Consider the following 17,659-nt stretch of genomic DNA (forward strand, 5'->3'; position numbering starts at 1 on the left):
GAGCCGATAATTGTCTCCTGAGGGAGCTTGGGGCTAACCCTGAGTCTATGCCAGTCCAGAGAAAGACCAAGATGTTGGGGATAGAGAATTGCAGTGGAAAACTACCACGGCCCCGACACTAAGCAAAGAACACCTTCCAGGTGTGATCCTAAATACGTGCCGAGGCAGGCTTCCGGGCGCTAACCATTGTAGCGACCACCTCGCGCCCAAACCCCACCTGGGTTAGAATCCAAGATTCAACAGCCATGCCGTCAAACACAAGGCCCCCGAGTTCGGGTGGCAAATCGGCTCTTGAGAAAGTAGATCTGGGCGCTCTGGTAGACGCCAAGAGACGTCGGTGAGTAGCTGCATTAAATCTGCGTACCCCGCTCGACGGGGCCAGTCTGGGGCCAGCAGAATAGCCGGAACCCCTTTCGTCCTTATCCCTTTGATGACTCTCGGAAGTAGTGGCAGCGGGGGAAATAAATAAGGGAGGCAGAATTGGTTCCATAGGAGAACCAATGCACCCACAGTGATTGCCTGCGGGTCCCTGCCCACGCAACATATGTGGGCACCTTGGCGTTCCTCTGGAAGCCATCAGGTCCACATCTGGAGTTCTTCACAGTTGACAACTCTGCTGGAAGACCTCGGAATACAATGACCCCTCTCCGGACGCAAGACCCTGCTGGCTGAGAAAGTCTGCTGCCCAACTGAAAATGACGACCGTTGATGGCGAAACTTAGAAACCTTTGATGAGGAGGACCAATGGGAATGCAGATAAGCATCCTGGATTTCGATCGAGACCAAGTATTCTCCCTGCTTCATGGCCGATATGTCTGAATGGAGAGACTCCATCCGGAAAAAGTCTGATCCTGATGGATCTGTTCAGAAACCTCAGGTCCAAAAACCAGTCCGCCAGGCCCATCCTTTTCGGGAACCTTAAACAGGTTGGAGTAAACACCCCGAGCCCTTTTGTGCTCTGGCACGGGAACAATGACCCCGTTGTGCTGGAGCGATTCGATGGCTCCTAACAGAGATATTGTCTGGGTATCCACCCTGGGAAGATAAGAAAAAAAAAACGTCTTGGAGGGTATCTGACAAATCTTAATTTTGTAACCAGAGGCCACCAACTCCTTTACCAATGTGTCGCGTGCGACCCTGAACGAGACATGGCGAAACCAGAGGCCCCTCCTTGCTGGTGTTGTCTGGCAAACGCCTTGAGTCATTTGGCTGACTATCTTTGGGATCTGGATCCCCTTGATCTGAGCTGCTGAGCACGCATTCTCCCCAATACGTTGGTTCTATAAGAGACCTGCCACTCCCTATCCTGGTTGGGGCGGCTTGAAGCGGCAAATTGGCCGCTGTGGTCCACCTGGGGTTGCAAACGGCCCAGAAACGTGCCAGAAACGGGTGGCAAAAAGGCAGTTTAACCTTTTGTTGAGGGAGAAAACCGCTCTTTCCTCCTGTGGAGTTGGAGATAAGTTGATCTAACTTTTATCCAAATAGACGGCCGTACTGATAAGGCAGGGAAGTCAAGGACTTTTTGGGTGTAGAATCAGCCCGCCATGTCCTTAACCATAGAGCTCTTCTGATAGAAAATTGCGTTGGCGGCAGCAAGTGCCGTGCAATTGGCTGCATCCACAGATGCAATGATTATGTAGTCTCCGGCCATCGCGATCTCCGATATCTCTGCAGGTAGATCTTGCCCCTGCACGACCCTGTTCCCAAGTTGCTGCGAACGAGGGAGAGAGCGCTGATCCTGACGCCTCCTATACTGAGCGAGCCAAGCTCTCCATGAGGTGATCCGTGGGATCCTTAATAGAGGAACCACTAGGTACAGGTAACAGGGTTATAGTGGCTAGGCACGAAACCGGTGGATCCACCATCGGAGATTGCGTCCATTTTCTATGAAGGTCCAGGGCAAATGGATACCTTGCTTCGAGTACCCTTTTGACCCGAGAAACGCCTGTCCGGTCGTTTCCTGTGTCGCTACACTATGTCCTCAAACTCAGGATGAGTGGCAAAAAATTCTAAGTTTCCGCTTCACTCGCTTCAACGCCACCTTATGCCCCGTAGCCGTTGAGGGATCATCCCCAATCCCCAAGGTCTGATTGACGGCTTCTAAGAGGCTGTCCACTGTTTCACGTGACCCTGGAGTATCCGGGTGTAGCACCTAGTCTTTCCTATAGCGTGGCCTTCCGCAGCACTTACCCCAATCCTGTGCCCCCACGCGTCCTGGACGCCTCTTCACCTCAAAATTGCACGCCCCAGCTGTGGGGCGGGCCTGCCAGTATATGGACCGCTCCAGGGAGGTACTTCCAGCTTCGCGGCCTAGCAGCGGGACTTCCGGCCGCGGCCTCAATTCACCCACTGCCCACAACGGGGGGGGGGCGTGGACCTTCCATGGCACCGAAAACTGGTGTGCACTACCCACAGCGTGCCCGCCGGCTAAGGGCTCCACCTGTTGATTTGCCCGCTGGTCTCCATTCCGGTCCCGGAGCTTTAAGCTGCTAGCAATTGCACACCTGATGGGAGCAGGCACGCAGAGCCCAGAAGCCCAAGCCATCTTCTTCTAACTATCCTCTTCAGCTTCTTGCTCAGGTATGTGAGGGGAGCCTCAAACCATAGGACGGTGCAGGCACCCTAGCTCCATCTAACCCCTTCAGGGGGTGAGGAGAGGGACCGTCCGCCACCTTGCAGCACCGCTGTTTTGCGTTGGTGGAGCAGTGGGGGCCGCTCGGACTGTCTTGTGCCTCTGTACAGCCCATGGTTTCAATACCTAGGGGTGGTCAGGGCTAAGTCCGGCATCATGTCCCACGTCGCTCGAGGATACGTGGAGGGACACTCGCACGTGCTCGCCCATTGATGGTTTGGGGAAATCGGACCCTTTCAATAGGATCCGTTGCCCCTATCTTATCTTCATAGAAAAAAAAAAAAAAAAAGTCTGGGGAAAAAGGCCCAGATATGTCCCACGGTGCGGGAAAGGATACGTGGAGGCGATACTCACACGTGCTCGGCCGTTGTTGGTTTGGGGAAATCGGACCCTTTCAATAGGATCCGTTGCCCCTTGTCTCATCTTCGTGGAAAAAAGGAAAATAAAAAGAAGTCTGGAGAAAAACAGACGTGTGTGCCTCCAAAGGACACTAAGCAAAAAAACGATTTCTGCCCGCAATGGGGGCGAGGGTGTATATGGCGGAGGAGGAGCCAACCTTTTCTTCACTTAGTGTCAGCCTCCAAGCTGCAGAAACATACACCCACAGTATGTGTCCCCCAATGAGGCGAAGGAGAAAAAATATTTAACTTTCTTTTACAAAAAATTGACTTCAGATTAAATTTTTTATTTTTACAAGGATAACAGGAAAAAAATGGACCCCAAAATTCGTTGTGTAATTTCTCCTGAGCATGCCGATACCCCATATGTGGGGGTAAACCACTGTTTGGGCGCATGGGAGAGCTCGGAAGCGCCATTTGACTTTTTGAAGGCAAAATTTACTGGAACAATTGGTGGACGCCATGTTGCATTTGGAAAGCCCCTGATGTGCCTAAACAGTGAAAATCCCCCACAAGTGACCCCATTTTGGAAACTAGACCCCTCAGTTTTCAGCACAAAATATTGCATTTTCATAAGGGTAACAGGAGAAATTGCACCATACAATTTGTTGTGCAATTTCTCCTGAGTACGCAGATACCCCAAATGTCAGGGAATACTACTTTTGAGGCACAGTGCAAAGCGCAGAAGGGAAGAGGCGCCATATTGGAGTTGAGATTTTGCTGGAATGATTTGAGGGTGCCATGTCACATTGGCAGAGCTCCTGAGGTGCCAGAACAACAGAAACCCCAATATGTAAACTCATTTTACAAACTACACTCCCCAATGAATTCATCTAGGGGTGCAGTGATCATATTGACACCACATATGCCTCACAGAATTTTATACCACTGAGCAGTGAAGAATAAATTACATTTTCACCACTAAAATGTTGTTTTAGCTCTAAGTTTTTAATTTTTCAAAGGCTAATAGGAATTTTTTTTTTTTTGTTTTACAACAAACTGAGGTCCATTTTTTCCTGGGTGTGCCAATACCCTACATGTAAATCGGGAAATATTTTCCAGGCACAGTGCAAAGCTCAGAAGGCAAGGAGCGCCACATTTTACTGTTATAGTTTGCAGTACCAACTGGGAGAGCCCATGAAGTGCCAGAACAGCAGAACTCTCCATAAATGACCATATTTTACAAACTACACCTCTCAATGAATTCAACTAGGGGTGCAGTGATCATACTGACACCACGGGTGTGTCACAGAATTTTATAACATTGGGCAGGATAAAAACATTTTTACCACCAAAATTTTGTTTTAGCTCCAGATTTTACATTTTCACACAAGTGGGTAAAAATGACCTCAAAATTTGTCCCACAATTTCTCCTTAACGTGGCAATACCCCATATGTGGCTGTACAGCACTACCTTAGCCATACGGAGAGACTCGGGAGGAACAGAGCGCTATTTGCCTCCTGGAGCGCAGATTTTCCTAGAAGACTTTGCGGACTCCATATACAGAGCCCCTAATTGCTAGAAGAGCAGAAACCGCCCTCAAGTGACACCATTTGGGAAACTATACCCCTTGGGGAATTTATCTACAGGTGTAATGACGATTTTGACTCCATGGGTATTTTCCAGAAACAAGCAGCAATGAATGTTGCCGAGTGTAAACTGCAAACTGCCCCTGTAGTGTAGCACCAGACTGGACCCCCCCTCCCCTGCCCGGGTGAGTATAATAAAACTTTTTATTATCTTTCAGATCGGACAGGGGGCTTATCTACAGCATTATAGAATGCTGTATATAAGCCCTGAAAGACAGCGGCCGCATCTTATAGCGGCCAGAACAGCCGACAGGTTCACTTTAACACAATATCTGCAGGTTAATAGTGTTATTTTATTTTACTCGACAGGTTCCCTGTAACCCCTTCACCATCCAGCCTATTTTCACCTTCCTGACCAGGCCAAATTTTACTATTCTGACCAGTGTCACTTTATGTAGTAATAACTTTGGAACACTACAACGAATCCCATTGATTCTGAGACGATTTTTTTCAGACACATTGTAGCTCATTGGTTGGAAATTTAGGTTGACATTTTTTGCATTTGTGAAAATTTTTAAACTTTGAATTCTTATGCCCTTAAACCTGAGTTATTTCACAAAAAATACATAAATAACAGCTACCACATGTCTACTTTACATCAGCATAATTTTTTTTATACTTTTTTTTTGTTAGGGAGTTAGAAGGGTTGAAAGTTGATCAGTAATTTCTTTTAAAAACTTTTTTACTTAGTCCCTCAATGAGACTAACTTTTTTTAGTTTGATCGCTGGTATACTGCATTGCAATATATTATACTGGTTAGTGCTGCACTGACAGGCTTGCCGATCGCTGACAAGACAACATGAGGTAATGAGGACCTGTGGGTTGCTGTGGCAACAATCGGGCCCCTCACAATGACCCATATCCGAAGGAAGAGGGAGCCCCCTCTTGCACTCTGCCTTCTAAATCAAAGGCTTGAGGCATTGTGGGCACCACTCCTGGCAGCGACAGCAGAGGACCAGCTTTCACTTAAGCCGAGCTCCCTGCAGCGATCGAGCGGACACGGCGATCCTGTGGGCATAGGAGCCATGATGTTCGTTTACGTAATTTACTTTTAAATGTGTGTTTACTTATAAAAATATATCCAACAGCTTACCTTATGGTATTATCCGAAGAGCCACTTACAACTAAACGATCCCGATACTGTAGACAAGCAATCCCACGTTTGTGCCCATTTAGTGTCCGAACAAACTCACAAGTACTAGTGCTCCAAACCTGGAATAAAGGAGAGGAAAGAAGAGAAGTAGAACACAAAAACCTCACCATCATACTTTACATAGAAGACTACTAGTATGAGAAAAAGGCTCAAAGTAAGAGGATATTTGGGATATCACGACTAACCCCTTCACTGCCAGGCATTTCCTGACATTTTGCATATCTGGTAGGCACTTATATATTTTCTAGAAGTAGACATCTAGCATTGCCAACATATCAATGAGCACTAAAAGCACATAGTGAATTTTTTGGTAAAAAAAAAAAAAAAAAAAAAAAAAGGAACAAAAATGATTTAATGGCAAAAAGTGTGACCCAAGCGGAAAATGAAACTGCACACCTCCATAAAATAAGTTTATTATGTGCAGAGTCCATATATACCACCTAGGCCAACATTGTATATATCTTCTGTAGCTTTTATTGATGCCATTTTGGGTTATAAGTGGCTTTTTGTTCTATATTTCCTTGCCTCACAAAATATAGAATAGCAATTCTGGCACAGTTTTGTTAATGGTGATCCCTGCCTGGGATAAAAAGCATGCTCATGTTACAGCTTGGGACAATACAGACACCGATGCCAAATATGTATAATGTATACATAGCTTAGCACTTTGTTTGCAATAAAATAAAATTTCTAAAAAAAAAAATAAAATATTTATGAATGTCGCCATATTGTAAAAGCTGTAATTTTTCTTTACAAAGCTGTGAGAGGGCTTATTTTTACGTGACACACTGTACTGAAAAAAATATTATACTACGCTGCACAGACTTTCACTAAAGAGATTAGGATTCAGACAGCATAGACCAAAAAGCCCAACAGTGAAGCACAGCAATACTGGGCTTTCTTCAGCAAGGTGTTTTATTGTACTTACAAAAGATCCAGAAAAATTAGCATATAAACCATCAGGTAGAGGCCAAAGAGTTGGACGTGTGAGCTGCCACATAACTGCAGCTCTCATTTTAATCCAACATGTTTAGCAGGGTCACGACTAAGGTGGCTATTCTGTACTCTCCACGAGAATCTCAGCCTTAGAGATCATTCACGGGACCACAATTTCAGTCCCGAGGGCTGTCCTTGGAAAAAAACTGACAGCGCTCGGACTAATGTCATTTAATCGGACAGCGTAGATGAGTGATTTCTTTTTCCACTAACCAAATCTACATGTGAATGGGGAAATTGCAATTTGTAGTAGTTTCTTTCATAAATCAGATGACACTCACCTCACCCATTTAAGATGGGTGCGAGAAAAAAAACCCAAAACAAAACGGATGCCATACAGACACTGTGTATAATCAGATTTTTATGAATACATTGCAGTTCTATAACAAAGGAAGCTGTAAATGGTCTTGTAAAGGATTAATAGATGCTGCTGTAAAAAAAAAAAAAAAAAAATTGTATCCAGACTGCGCAAAAATGACACACGAGAATAATCATCCCACTTTTCTGGCTCATACCCTGAATGATTTTTTTTCTACGTTTGTTTGAACAGACCCAAAAACCTTCAGTATATTGGGCGGGGTCACAACTACAGTGATGATTCTGTGCTCTGAGAATCTCAGCTGAAAAAAAAAAAAAAAAAAAAAGCCCTGACCTATTACTGTACATGAGATTCGGGCTGGGGAGGATCCAGTTTACCCTTCCCTCCACAATGTTTATGTGCTCAGGAAAAAAAGAGGACCCAATTTATGTTTAAATTTTAGTTTTCCTTTTTAAGTTTTCTCAGTTGATCATATACTGGCATGTCGTGATCCCTTTCATGACCCCCCATCTATGTCTTTTGGTGATGAAAATTTAAATGGGATTATTCCAAATCAGATTCACAAAAACCATATCTAATACACCAAGTAAAATCTCAATCTTTCTGCATTGCAAAATATATGCATTCCTAAATTTTTTGTTCTTAAAACAATGAAGGTGCTTTGGTCATATGAGCTTTAGCCATAGAATATGGCAGCGCTGTCTGTTCTCTGTATAGATGAAGATTTAATCTTCTTGTTTGTGAGTTTTATCTACATAAGATCATGTCTGGCAGCAGACACCTCCATGGCTGTAAAGTGCTTTAGGCAAATAATTGCCAGGTTTAAGAGTCACTTTTGGCTAGGTAATTGGGACAGGAAAATATTCCTTCCCAATTGTGGTGATATGGCAAATCTGAGAAACAGGTGAAACAAGTTGCCATTTTTACAGGTCTTACATATGGTAATATGACATTTGAGTTCAGTTCTAGGTAGACACATCACAGATCTCAGCCTTTTGCAGGGTTCTCAAGCAAATTATTCCACTCACCTTAATTGTCCTATCTCCAGACGCTGATACAATATATTTATCATCAAAATCAACCACATTAACTGCAGCGCGATGGCCAACCAGAACACGCCTCAGTGTGATATCTGTAGGAGATGCCATATCCCAGACAGCGATAGATCGGTCCTTAGAACAGGTCACCATCAAACCATTGCAGAATCGAAGATGAAGTACTGCTTCATTGTGATGAATGAGTGTGTTTAGCACCTCCCCACTTTTCACATCCCAAACTCTACAACAAAGAAAAACTTAAATCAAATAAAAAAGGAACTATAACAGCCTACTAAATAGTAAGTCATCAGCTTTTAATCGCTGCTAAATATTTTCCAACCACTTCTTAAAGCAGCACACCAAGACCTCATGGTATTAAAAAGACGAAAAATAAAAATGTTCAAAATATTAATAACCATAAACATAATTCTTGTGAGCATTAAAGAAGATTTCCAGAGTAGGAAATATATTTTAGTATAGATATTCAAGAGCAGGGCGACCCAGGGACCAGAGCAGGGCGACCCAGGGACCAGAGCAGGGCGACCCAGGGACCAGAGCAGGGCGACCCAGGGACCAGAGCAGGGCGACCCATTGAGAACAAACCCCATCCTCGTGCTCTCTAAGGCTAGGTTCACATTTGCGTTCCTCAGAGCTGCAGAGTTCCTCCGTGAAGTTCCGCCCACTGCCGCACCTCCTCCGGTCAGCTCTGCCTACATCTGCATGCAGCCTGCGTACCTATCTTTTACATTGAGTACGCAGGTCGTGCGGATGTGTCATTTTGACGATGCAGCGAACAAAAATTGCAACATGATGCGTTCGCCGCATCGTCAAAACGACACGTGCAGACGCATCTGCATACATCCGCACGGCCTGCGTACCCAATCTTATAGATAGGTACGCAGGCCGCATGCAGATGTAGGCAGAGCTGACCAGAGGAGGTGCGGCAGTGGGCGGAGCTTCACGGAGGAACTACGCAGCCCTCCACAGCTCTGAGGAACGCAAATGTGAACCTAGCCTAAAGTGATGTGCAACAGGATGTCTTGGACGGTTATGTTCACAAGTTGCGTTCTTGCTGCATTTATTTCTGCAGGCAAAACCTGCACAAAAAGTAGATTTTACTACTTTTTTTGCTGCATTTTTTAATCAGGGACATTTGCCTCTTGGGCATGCTGACAATTTAGGGACACCCCCCCCCAAAAAAAAAAAAACATGATGCAACTTCTTGAGTTTTCTGCACCACAAATGCAGCAAAACTTGACATGTGCATTTTTACACTTACTCATTGCTTTCTATGGGTGCAAAAACGCGGAAATTAGTGAGATCAGGAGAAAAAAAATTGTGTGCATGAGGTTTCTGAAATCTCATAGCTTTTGCTAGTCCTGTAAACCGCAGCTTAAAATTTATATTAAAAAAGCAGAGCAAAAACGCCACATGTGAACACAGCCTTAGACGTTAAAGGAGTTAAAGTCCCTGAAGACATTGTCCCTGGTGGGATTTAAACCCTGGACCCCAAAGCTTCTAAGCAACAAAGCCAACCACTGAGCTTCCATTCAGCCATATCAGTAATTGTCTTGTCATACAATGCAAAAAAACAAAAGCCTTGACAGTTCTTCATTGTGTAGCTTCTCCCACTCATATCCATAAATTATTATTGGTATAAGGTGCAATTTGATCCCATAATGAGGACAGATCAGTAAACAAGATTTGAGCAGATTTTGTGATTATTGAACACCAGAACATACCTGACAGTGGAGTCTGAAGAACCAGTAACTATGACTCTTTCGTCGTACTGTAAACACAGGACTGACCCAGTATGTCCTGTTAGGATTTTTAGACACTCCAAGGAGGTTTTGTCCCATATCTATGAAAAACATTTAAAAAAAAAAAAATGGATCTACAATTTTTTTACTCTCTTTTTTGCACAGTAAGTAATTTGTAAGGAACTAATCTATAACAGAATATGCTCAGTGACAGGCCATTTTTCTGTCCCGTCAAAACAAAAATTAAATGTTTATTTCTATTTGAAACAATAGAAGCCAAAGACAACCGAACAGACCTCTTTATTTACAACGTACTTCTCTTTGAAAATAATAAATACCGAACACATCAACATTATGCTTTAATAATTTCAGAGTTTAGCTGCTAGCCTTTTTGTTATTTTTTATTGATGGCCTATTCTAAAGTTAGGCCATCAATATCCGATTGGTGGGAATGCGACACCATGAACTTCAGCAGCCTTGAACTTTCAATCATAGGGGTGGGCTGGCTTGGCTTCAGTCATCACTCAGCAGAAAGTGAGCGCTAATGTATGATAAGCCATTTATTAATTTTTACACATGACAGGTTTCCTTTACAATGTTTACAAAATGTTATACTTTGATAGAGGAGGAAACACACACACACACACGTGCATCTCACAAAATTAGAATATCATCAAATTTATTTCAGTTCCTCAATACAAAATATGATACTCATATTATATAGTCATTACACACAGAGTGATCTATTTCAAGTGTTTATTTCTGTAATCTTGATGATTATGGCTTACATGCTGATGACAAGGATGTCATCATTGTGTACCTGTGCGGCATGCATTTTTCCCGCGATGTGCGTAAAGAACCTGACATGTCTGTGGGTTTTTCCTATGGACACATGGTCCGTGTGACAAACCTGACATGTGCGCACCACCGTTGAATACATACAATGGGTGTGCTTGTATCCGTATTTGCGTTCCTTAAACGGACCACATATGGACACAAGAAACAGGTGTGAGAAGAGGGGTCTAAGGGGAAGGGAGGAGACCACTGATGGATGTATAGAGGGAGTACCCCTTGTACCTCCCCATTATATCTGTCACAGATCCTAACAGACTTCCTACAGCTTTACTTATGGCAGTCCCAGATGCTGCTGTTAAAGGGAACCTGTGACCAAAAAAAACCACAATATTAATTTGCAGATAAGGGGTTAATCTGCAGGATAATAGCGTTATTAACCTGCCTGGCGCCCGCACATAGCCAACCGCTGCAGAGAGAAAATTAACTTAATTTCCCCTAGCAGCGTTCCGGTTTCAGACACAGGGGTGGCCAGCAATGGTTCAGTTACTGTTCTGAGTATAGAGAGAAGCAGCTATAACCACATCCCACGTCCTGACACTGGTTATGCATTGGTGTGGCTGTCAGTGCCGGAGTTCAGTTACAGATGTGCTCTGCATACTCCGAGCAGTGACAGAACCAGGGCCGGCTATGCCCCCCGTGACAAACCCGACCGCTGCTGGGGGGAAAAAAGTTCATCTTCTCCCCACAGAGTTCGGCTATGTGCGGGCAGGTTAGTAGCACTATTAACCCCACATCTGCAGGTTAATAGTGGTTTTTCTGGTGATAGTCTCCCCTTACCTACATTGGACGTACTATTCCGTCCATGTGACCTGGGACCTAAGTCCCAAGGACGGAATAGTACGTCTAGTGAGATCAGCGGCGCTCACGTGGTGAGCGCCGCTGATCGCGGCCGGGTGTCGGCTGATTATCACAGCTGACACCCGGCACAATGTGTCAGGGGCGGTCACGGACCGCCCCCGACACGTTAACCCCTTGCACACCGCGATCAAACACGATCGCGGTGTACCGGGGGTTAAAGGGAAGCATCAGCAGGGAGGGGGCTCCCTTCGTGCTTCCCTGAGCCCCCCACAGCAGCGCAAATGCAACATGGCGTCAGATCTCAATTCCGGCCAATTGTGCGCTGAAAAAGTCAAATGGTGCTCCTTCCCTTCCAAGCTCTGCCATGCGCCCAAACAGTGTTTTACCCCCACATATAGGGTATCAGCCTACTCAGGACAAATTGCAAAACAACTTTTGGGGTCCAATTTCTCCTGTTACCCTTAGGAAAATAAAAAACTGGGGGCAAAAATATCATTTTTGTGGAAAAAAATGATTTTTTTATTTTCACGCCCAGGTGTTATAAACTTCTGTGAATCACTTGGGGGTTCAAAGTGCTCACCACACATCTAGATAAGTTCCGTGGGGGGTCTAGTTTCCAAAATGGGGTCACTTGTGTGGAGTTTCAATAGTTTAGGTACATCAGGGGCTCTCCAAACGCACATGACACCCGCAGACCATTCCATCAAAGTCTGCATTCCAAAACGTCACTACTTCCCTTCCGAGCCCCGACGTGTGCCCATACAGAAGAATAAGAAAAAAACAAAAAAGAAACAACAAAAATATATAATATAGATAATTATACAGCCAAATAAAAATTAAAAATTAATAAATTAATAATTGACCAATGTGTTTCTTCCAAAGAATGGATGGCAGACCATCCGGTATGTATGAAAAAAACAACTGCTGATGTAACAAAGAGAACCAGAATAATGGGAATGTATATATAAACACTAAAATAGAGGCAAAATATATATATAAAATAAGCCCTTATTAAAATTATGGCCAGACAACAACAACGGCAATATATGAAAAAACGTATAAAAAAATGGCAAAAAAAACGCATAATACATAAATGGTTAAGTGTCTGTACTTATAATAATATCACCACTATAGAATAGAAAGTGTTAAATGAGTCATATATAATGATCCCTATATATAGCAACCAAGAAACATGGTAGGCACAATAAAACCAAAAATAAAATATAAAGGTCAATAGTGAAAAATGATATATATATATATATATATATATATATATATATATATATATATATATATATATATATATATATATACACACACATACATACATATACACACACACACACACCCAGGATTAGTGAGAAACTAATATATATACCTATATACAAGTGATTAATGTGCACCAAAAAAATTATATATATGTGCATAAACAGATGATGGTAAAAAGGAAAAGAAATAAATAATGTGCGCCAAAAGGTAGCTATATAAAAGCTTATCATGAAAAGCGCTATATGGCAGAAATAAACCAGGGACAGAAGCCAGACAGCACATGCGCTAAACAATGGTAAAAAGGCCACAAAAAAAACCATGAAAAGCGCTATATGGCAGAAATGGGCCAAAACCATAAGCCAGACAGCACATGCGCTAAACAATGCCGCATAAATAAAATGGGCCACATTAAGTAAGACCTAATATACCTGGCAATGGCTAATGAAGCGCTTGCACAGAAGATGTGTGCCCAAACTATGCAGCACTATAAAGCACAATGCACTGCTTGGAGGACAAATGCTGAGGCAATAATCAGAATAATGAGCTACAAGGGCACACCGCAATGGGACGCCCATGCAGCAAAGACTGTCCTGAAAATATAACGCAATATAGCACGATTGGTTACGTAGAGAGTGAATGACCAGAGAGTGGTGAAGGCGGTGTGCCAAAAAGAACGCACCCCGACGCGCGTTTCGGAAAAGCCCCCTGACGAAGTGAAGCCCTTGGGGGTTCAAAGTGCTCACCACACTTCTAGATAAGTTCCTTGGGGGGTCTAGTTTCCATTTGTGGGGGGTTTCCACTGTTTTGGTACATCAGGGGTTTTCCAATCGCGACATGGTGTCCGATCTCAATTCCAGCCAAAAACGTCAAATGGCGCTGCTTCCCTACCGAGCTCTGCCATGCGCCCAAATAGTGGTTTACGCCCACATGTGGGGTATCCGCGTACTCAGGACAAATTGCACAATAACTTTTAGGGTCCTGTTACCCTTGGGAAAATAAAAATTGGGGGTGAAAAGATCATTTTTGTGGAAAAAATAGGATTTATTAATTGTATCGCTGTACGTTATAGACTTCTGTGAAGCCCTTGTGGGTTCAAAGTTCTCACCACATATCTAGATAAGTTCCTTGGGGGGTCTAGTTTCCAAAATGGGGTCACTTGTGGGGGGTTTCCACTGTTTAGGTACATCAAAGGCTCTCCAAACGCGACATGGCGTCCGATCTGAATTCCAGCCAATTTTGCATTGAAAAAGTCAAACGGCGCTCCTCTTCTGAGCTCTGCCATGCGCCGAAACAGTGGTTCCCCCCCACATATCAGGTATCAGCGTACTCAGAAAAACTTGCACAATAACTTTTGCAGTCCAATTTCTCCTGTTACTCTTGGTAAAATAAAAAAAATTGAACCTGAAGTATTTTTTTTGTGAAAAAAAGTAATGTTCATTTTTTTTTTTAAATATTCAAAATTCCTGTGACGCACCTAAAGGGTTAATAAACTTCTTGAATGTGGTTTTGAGCAACTTAAGGGGTGCAGTTTTTAGAATGGTGTCACTTTTGGGTATTTTCTATCATATAGACCCCGCAAAGTGGCTTCAAATGTGATGTGGTCCGTAAAAATAAAATGGTGTTGCAAAAGTGAGAAATCGCTTGTCAATTTTTAACCCTTAACTTCCTAACAAAAAAAAATTTTGGTTCCAAAATTGTGCTGATGTAAAGTAAACATGTGGGAAATGTTACTTATTAAGTTTGTGTGCTGTATCTCTGATTTAAGGGCATAAAAATTCAAAGTTGGAAAATTACGAATTTTTAAAAATTTTCGCCAAATTTCCATTTTTTTCACAAATAAACGCAAGTTATTTGAATGAAATTTTATCACCAACATGAAGTACAATATGTCACAAGAAAACAGTGTCAGAATCACCAGGATCCATGGAAGAGTTTCAGAGTTATTACCTCATAAAGGGACAGTGGTCAGAATTGTAAAAATTGGCCCGGGAGTTAACGTGCAAACCACCCTTGGTAGTGAAGGGGTTAAGCCTCATGTTGCCAAGGTAACTGCAAGCATTGTGTGGTGGGAAAGGGGAGATCATAGATGGAGGTACAGAGGGAGCCCTATCTGTACCTCCACATTATAGCTGTCACAGGTATTAACAGACTTCCTATAGCTGGCAGAACCAGAGGCTGCTGTTAAAAAGCTTCACGTTGCCATGGTAACTGCAGACCTTGTGTGGTTGGAAGGGCAGGCCCCTAAAGGAGGTACAGTGATCCCCCTTTCAGTGACAACCATGAAGCTTCTAAAGTGTTAAAACTGTCGCGAGAGACGTTACCACTGAACATAGCAGTTGCATATAATAGCCGATACCTGCTCCTTCAAGAGAGTGCACAGCTCCTGAGCCAGCACAACATCACTGCAGTAACTGTACCGCAGCTAGTATTAAATCCCAATCGCCCATGATGTAATAATACATCAATGGGTGAGCAGAGTGTAAAGGAGCACTCCTTCCATCAAAATGCAATCATTATATTGCAATGTGTAATTAAAATTGGTGATTTTGCCCTTCTACCCAACTAAATCTTCTCTTTTCCATTAGGTATATGACAGCAAGTGATTAAAAAGGAGATTTTTGTGTACTCACCGTAAAATCTCTTTCTCTTAGCCTTTAATTGGGGGACACAGAACCGTGGGTGTTATGCTGCTGTCCACTAGGAGGCGACACTATGCATAATCTGAAAAAGATTAACTTTGGCTCCTCCTCTGCAGTATACACCCCTGGACGGCGTCAGCCTTCTCCAGTTTTGTGCAAAAGCATTAGGAGGAATATACCAGAAACATAACCATGCCTGTAAAAAAAAAGGCTACTATAAACAGGCTCAAACAACAATATGAGAACCCAACCGTAACAACGGCCCGCAAGGGCTACAGGGTGGGAGCTGTGTCCCCCAATTAAAGGCTAAGAGAAAGAGATTTTACGGTGAGTACACAAAAATCTCCTTTACTCTGTCGCCTTATTGGGGGACACAGAACCGTGGGACGTCCTAAAGCAGTCCCTGGGTGGGAAGCAGTGGACGAATATTGTGCCGACAGTCCCCTAGACTTGGAGTACTGCCGCCTGCAGGACCCGTCTACCCAGGCTCGCATCCGCTGAGGACTGGGTATGCACTCTGTAGTGTTTTGTAAATGTGTGCAGGTTAGTCCAAGTGGCTGCCTTACACACTTGATGTGCTGAGGCTTGATGCCGAATGGCCCAAGAGGCCCCTACCGCCCGCGTAGAGTGTGCCGTGATACCGGCCGGAAGAGGAGAATTGTTGAGGCGGTAAGCCTCTTGAATGGTGGACTTGATCCACCTAGCAAGGGTGGCTTTGGAAGCCGGTAGGCCCTTGCGAATGCCTTCTGGAAGAAGGAAAAGTGAATCAGACTTCAGGAAAGGAGCAGTCCTAGACACGTAAACACGCAATGCCCTGACAAGGTCAAGCGTATGCAGAGCCTTCTCTACCCTATGAACGGGAGCCGGGCAAAGAGACGGTAGTGATATTTCCTCATTGAGGTGGAAGCTGGACCCGACCTTCGGAAGGAAGGATGGTACTGTACGGAGAACCACCTTGTCCTGATGAAAAACCAGGAAGGGTCGTCTGCAGGAAAGAGCTGAAAGTTCAGACACCCTGCGTAGCGAGGTGATTGCCACCAGGAAAACCACTTTCTGCGATAGAAAGCGGAGTGAGACCACCCTAAGGGGTTCAAAAGGAGGTGACTGTAGTGCTGTCAAGACCAGGTTGAGGTCCCACGTCTCCAACGGACGTTTGTAGGGGGGAACCAATCGGGAAACCCCTTGGAGAAAAGTCTACACTTGCGGCTTGTTAGCAATACGCCTCTGAAAGAGCACTGAAAGCGCTGAGACCTGGCTCTTCAGCGAGCCCAGGGATAGCCCGGCGTCCAGGCCTGACTGAAGGAACCCGAGGGCCTTTGGAAGAGAATAGGGAAGTGGAATCTGCCCACGAGAGTCGCACCATGTGAAGAAAAACCTTCCAGGTACGATAGTAAATCCTGGCTGAAGTTGGCTTTCGAGCCCTGATCATGGTTTTAACAACGTCCGGTGAAAAACCTGCTTGGGTCAAAACCCAGGTCTCAATGGCCACTCCGTCAAATTGAGAGCCCTTGAGTTCTGGTGGAAGAACGGGCCTTGTGACAGGAGGTCGGGACGTGTGGGGAGACGCCAGGGAGCGTCTGCTGTGAGTTGCACGACGTCGGCGTACCATGTACGCCTGGGCCAGTCTGGAGCGATCAGAATGGTGGGAACACCCTCTTGTTTGATCTTCCTCAGGACTCTGGAGATCAGGGGGAGGGGTGCAAAAATGTACAGAAGCTGGAACTGGGTCCAGTCCTGAACCAGGGCATCTGCTCCGAGCGATCGCGAATCGCGCGTCCTGGCCATGAAATTGGGAACCTTGGCATTGAGATGGGATGCCATCAGATCCACGTCCGGGGTCCCCCAACGATGACAGATCTGACCGAAGACTTCGGGATGGAGAGACCATTCCCCAGAGTCCATTCCTTGTCGGCTGAGATAGTCGGCTTCCCAGTTGTCCACGCCCGGAATGTGGACCGCGGAGAGTACCGACCTTGCATCCTCCGCCCACTGTAGGATACGCGTTACTTCGGTCATCGCCTGGATGCTGCGGGTGCCGCCTTGATGGTTCACGTATGCCACTGCCGTGGCATTGTCCGACTGTACTCTGATATGAAAGTCTGCCAGCAAGTGATGGAAGGCTTGCAACGCCAGGAAGATGGCCCGAATTTCCAGGATGTTGATGGGCATGGTCGATTCCCTTGGTGACCACCTGCCTTGCGCTCTGTGATGT

General features: G+C 44.7%; 1 protein-coding gene across 3 annotated transcripts in view; it reads right to left on the minus strand.

The window, feature by feature from the left end:
• FBXW11 (F-box and WD repeat domain containing 11) overlaps positions 1-17,659 on the minus strand; it is a 108,116-nt gene that overhangs the window by 20,895 nt on the left and 69,562 nt on the right. For all 3 annotated transcript variants that reach the window (XM_073573750.1, XM_073573749.1, XM_073573751.1), the window contains 3 exons: positions 9,869-9,987; positions 8,118-8,367; positions 5,715-5,833 (listed from right to left, as the gene is read on the minus strand). In XM_073573750.1, the coding sequence (XP_073429851.1) occupies positions 5,715-5,833; positions 8,118-8,367; positions 9,869-9,987 (488 nt within the window). The remainder of the gene's footprint in view (positions 1-5,714; positions 5,834-8,117; positions 8,368-9,868; positions 9,988-17,659) is intronic.

The sequence above is a fragment of the Dendrobates tinctorius genome, unplaced genomic scaffold (assembly GCF_039654945.1).
Source record: "Dendrobates tinctorius isolate UK_male_01 unplaced genomic scaffold, ASM3965494v1 ptg000036l, whole genome shotgun sequence".
NCBI lineage: Eukaryota > Metazoa > Chordata > Amphibia > Anura > Dendrobatidae > Dendrobates > Dendrobates tinctorius.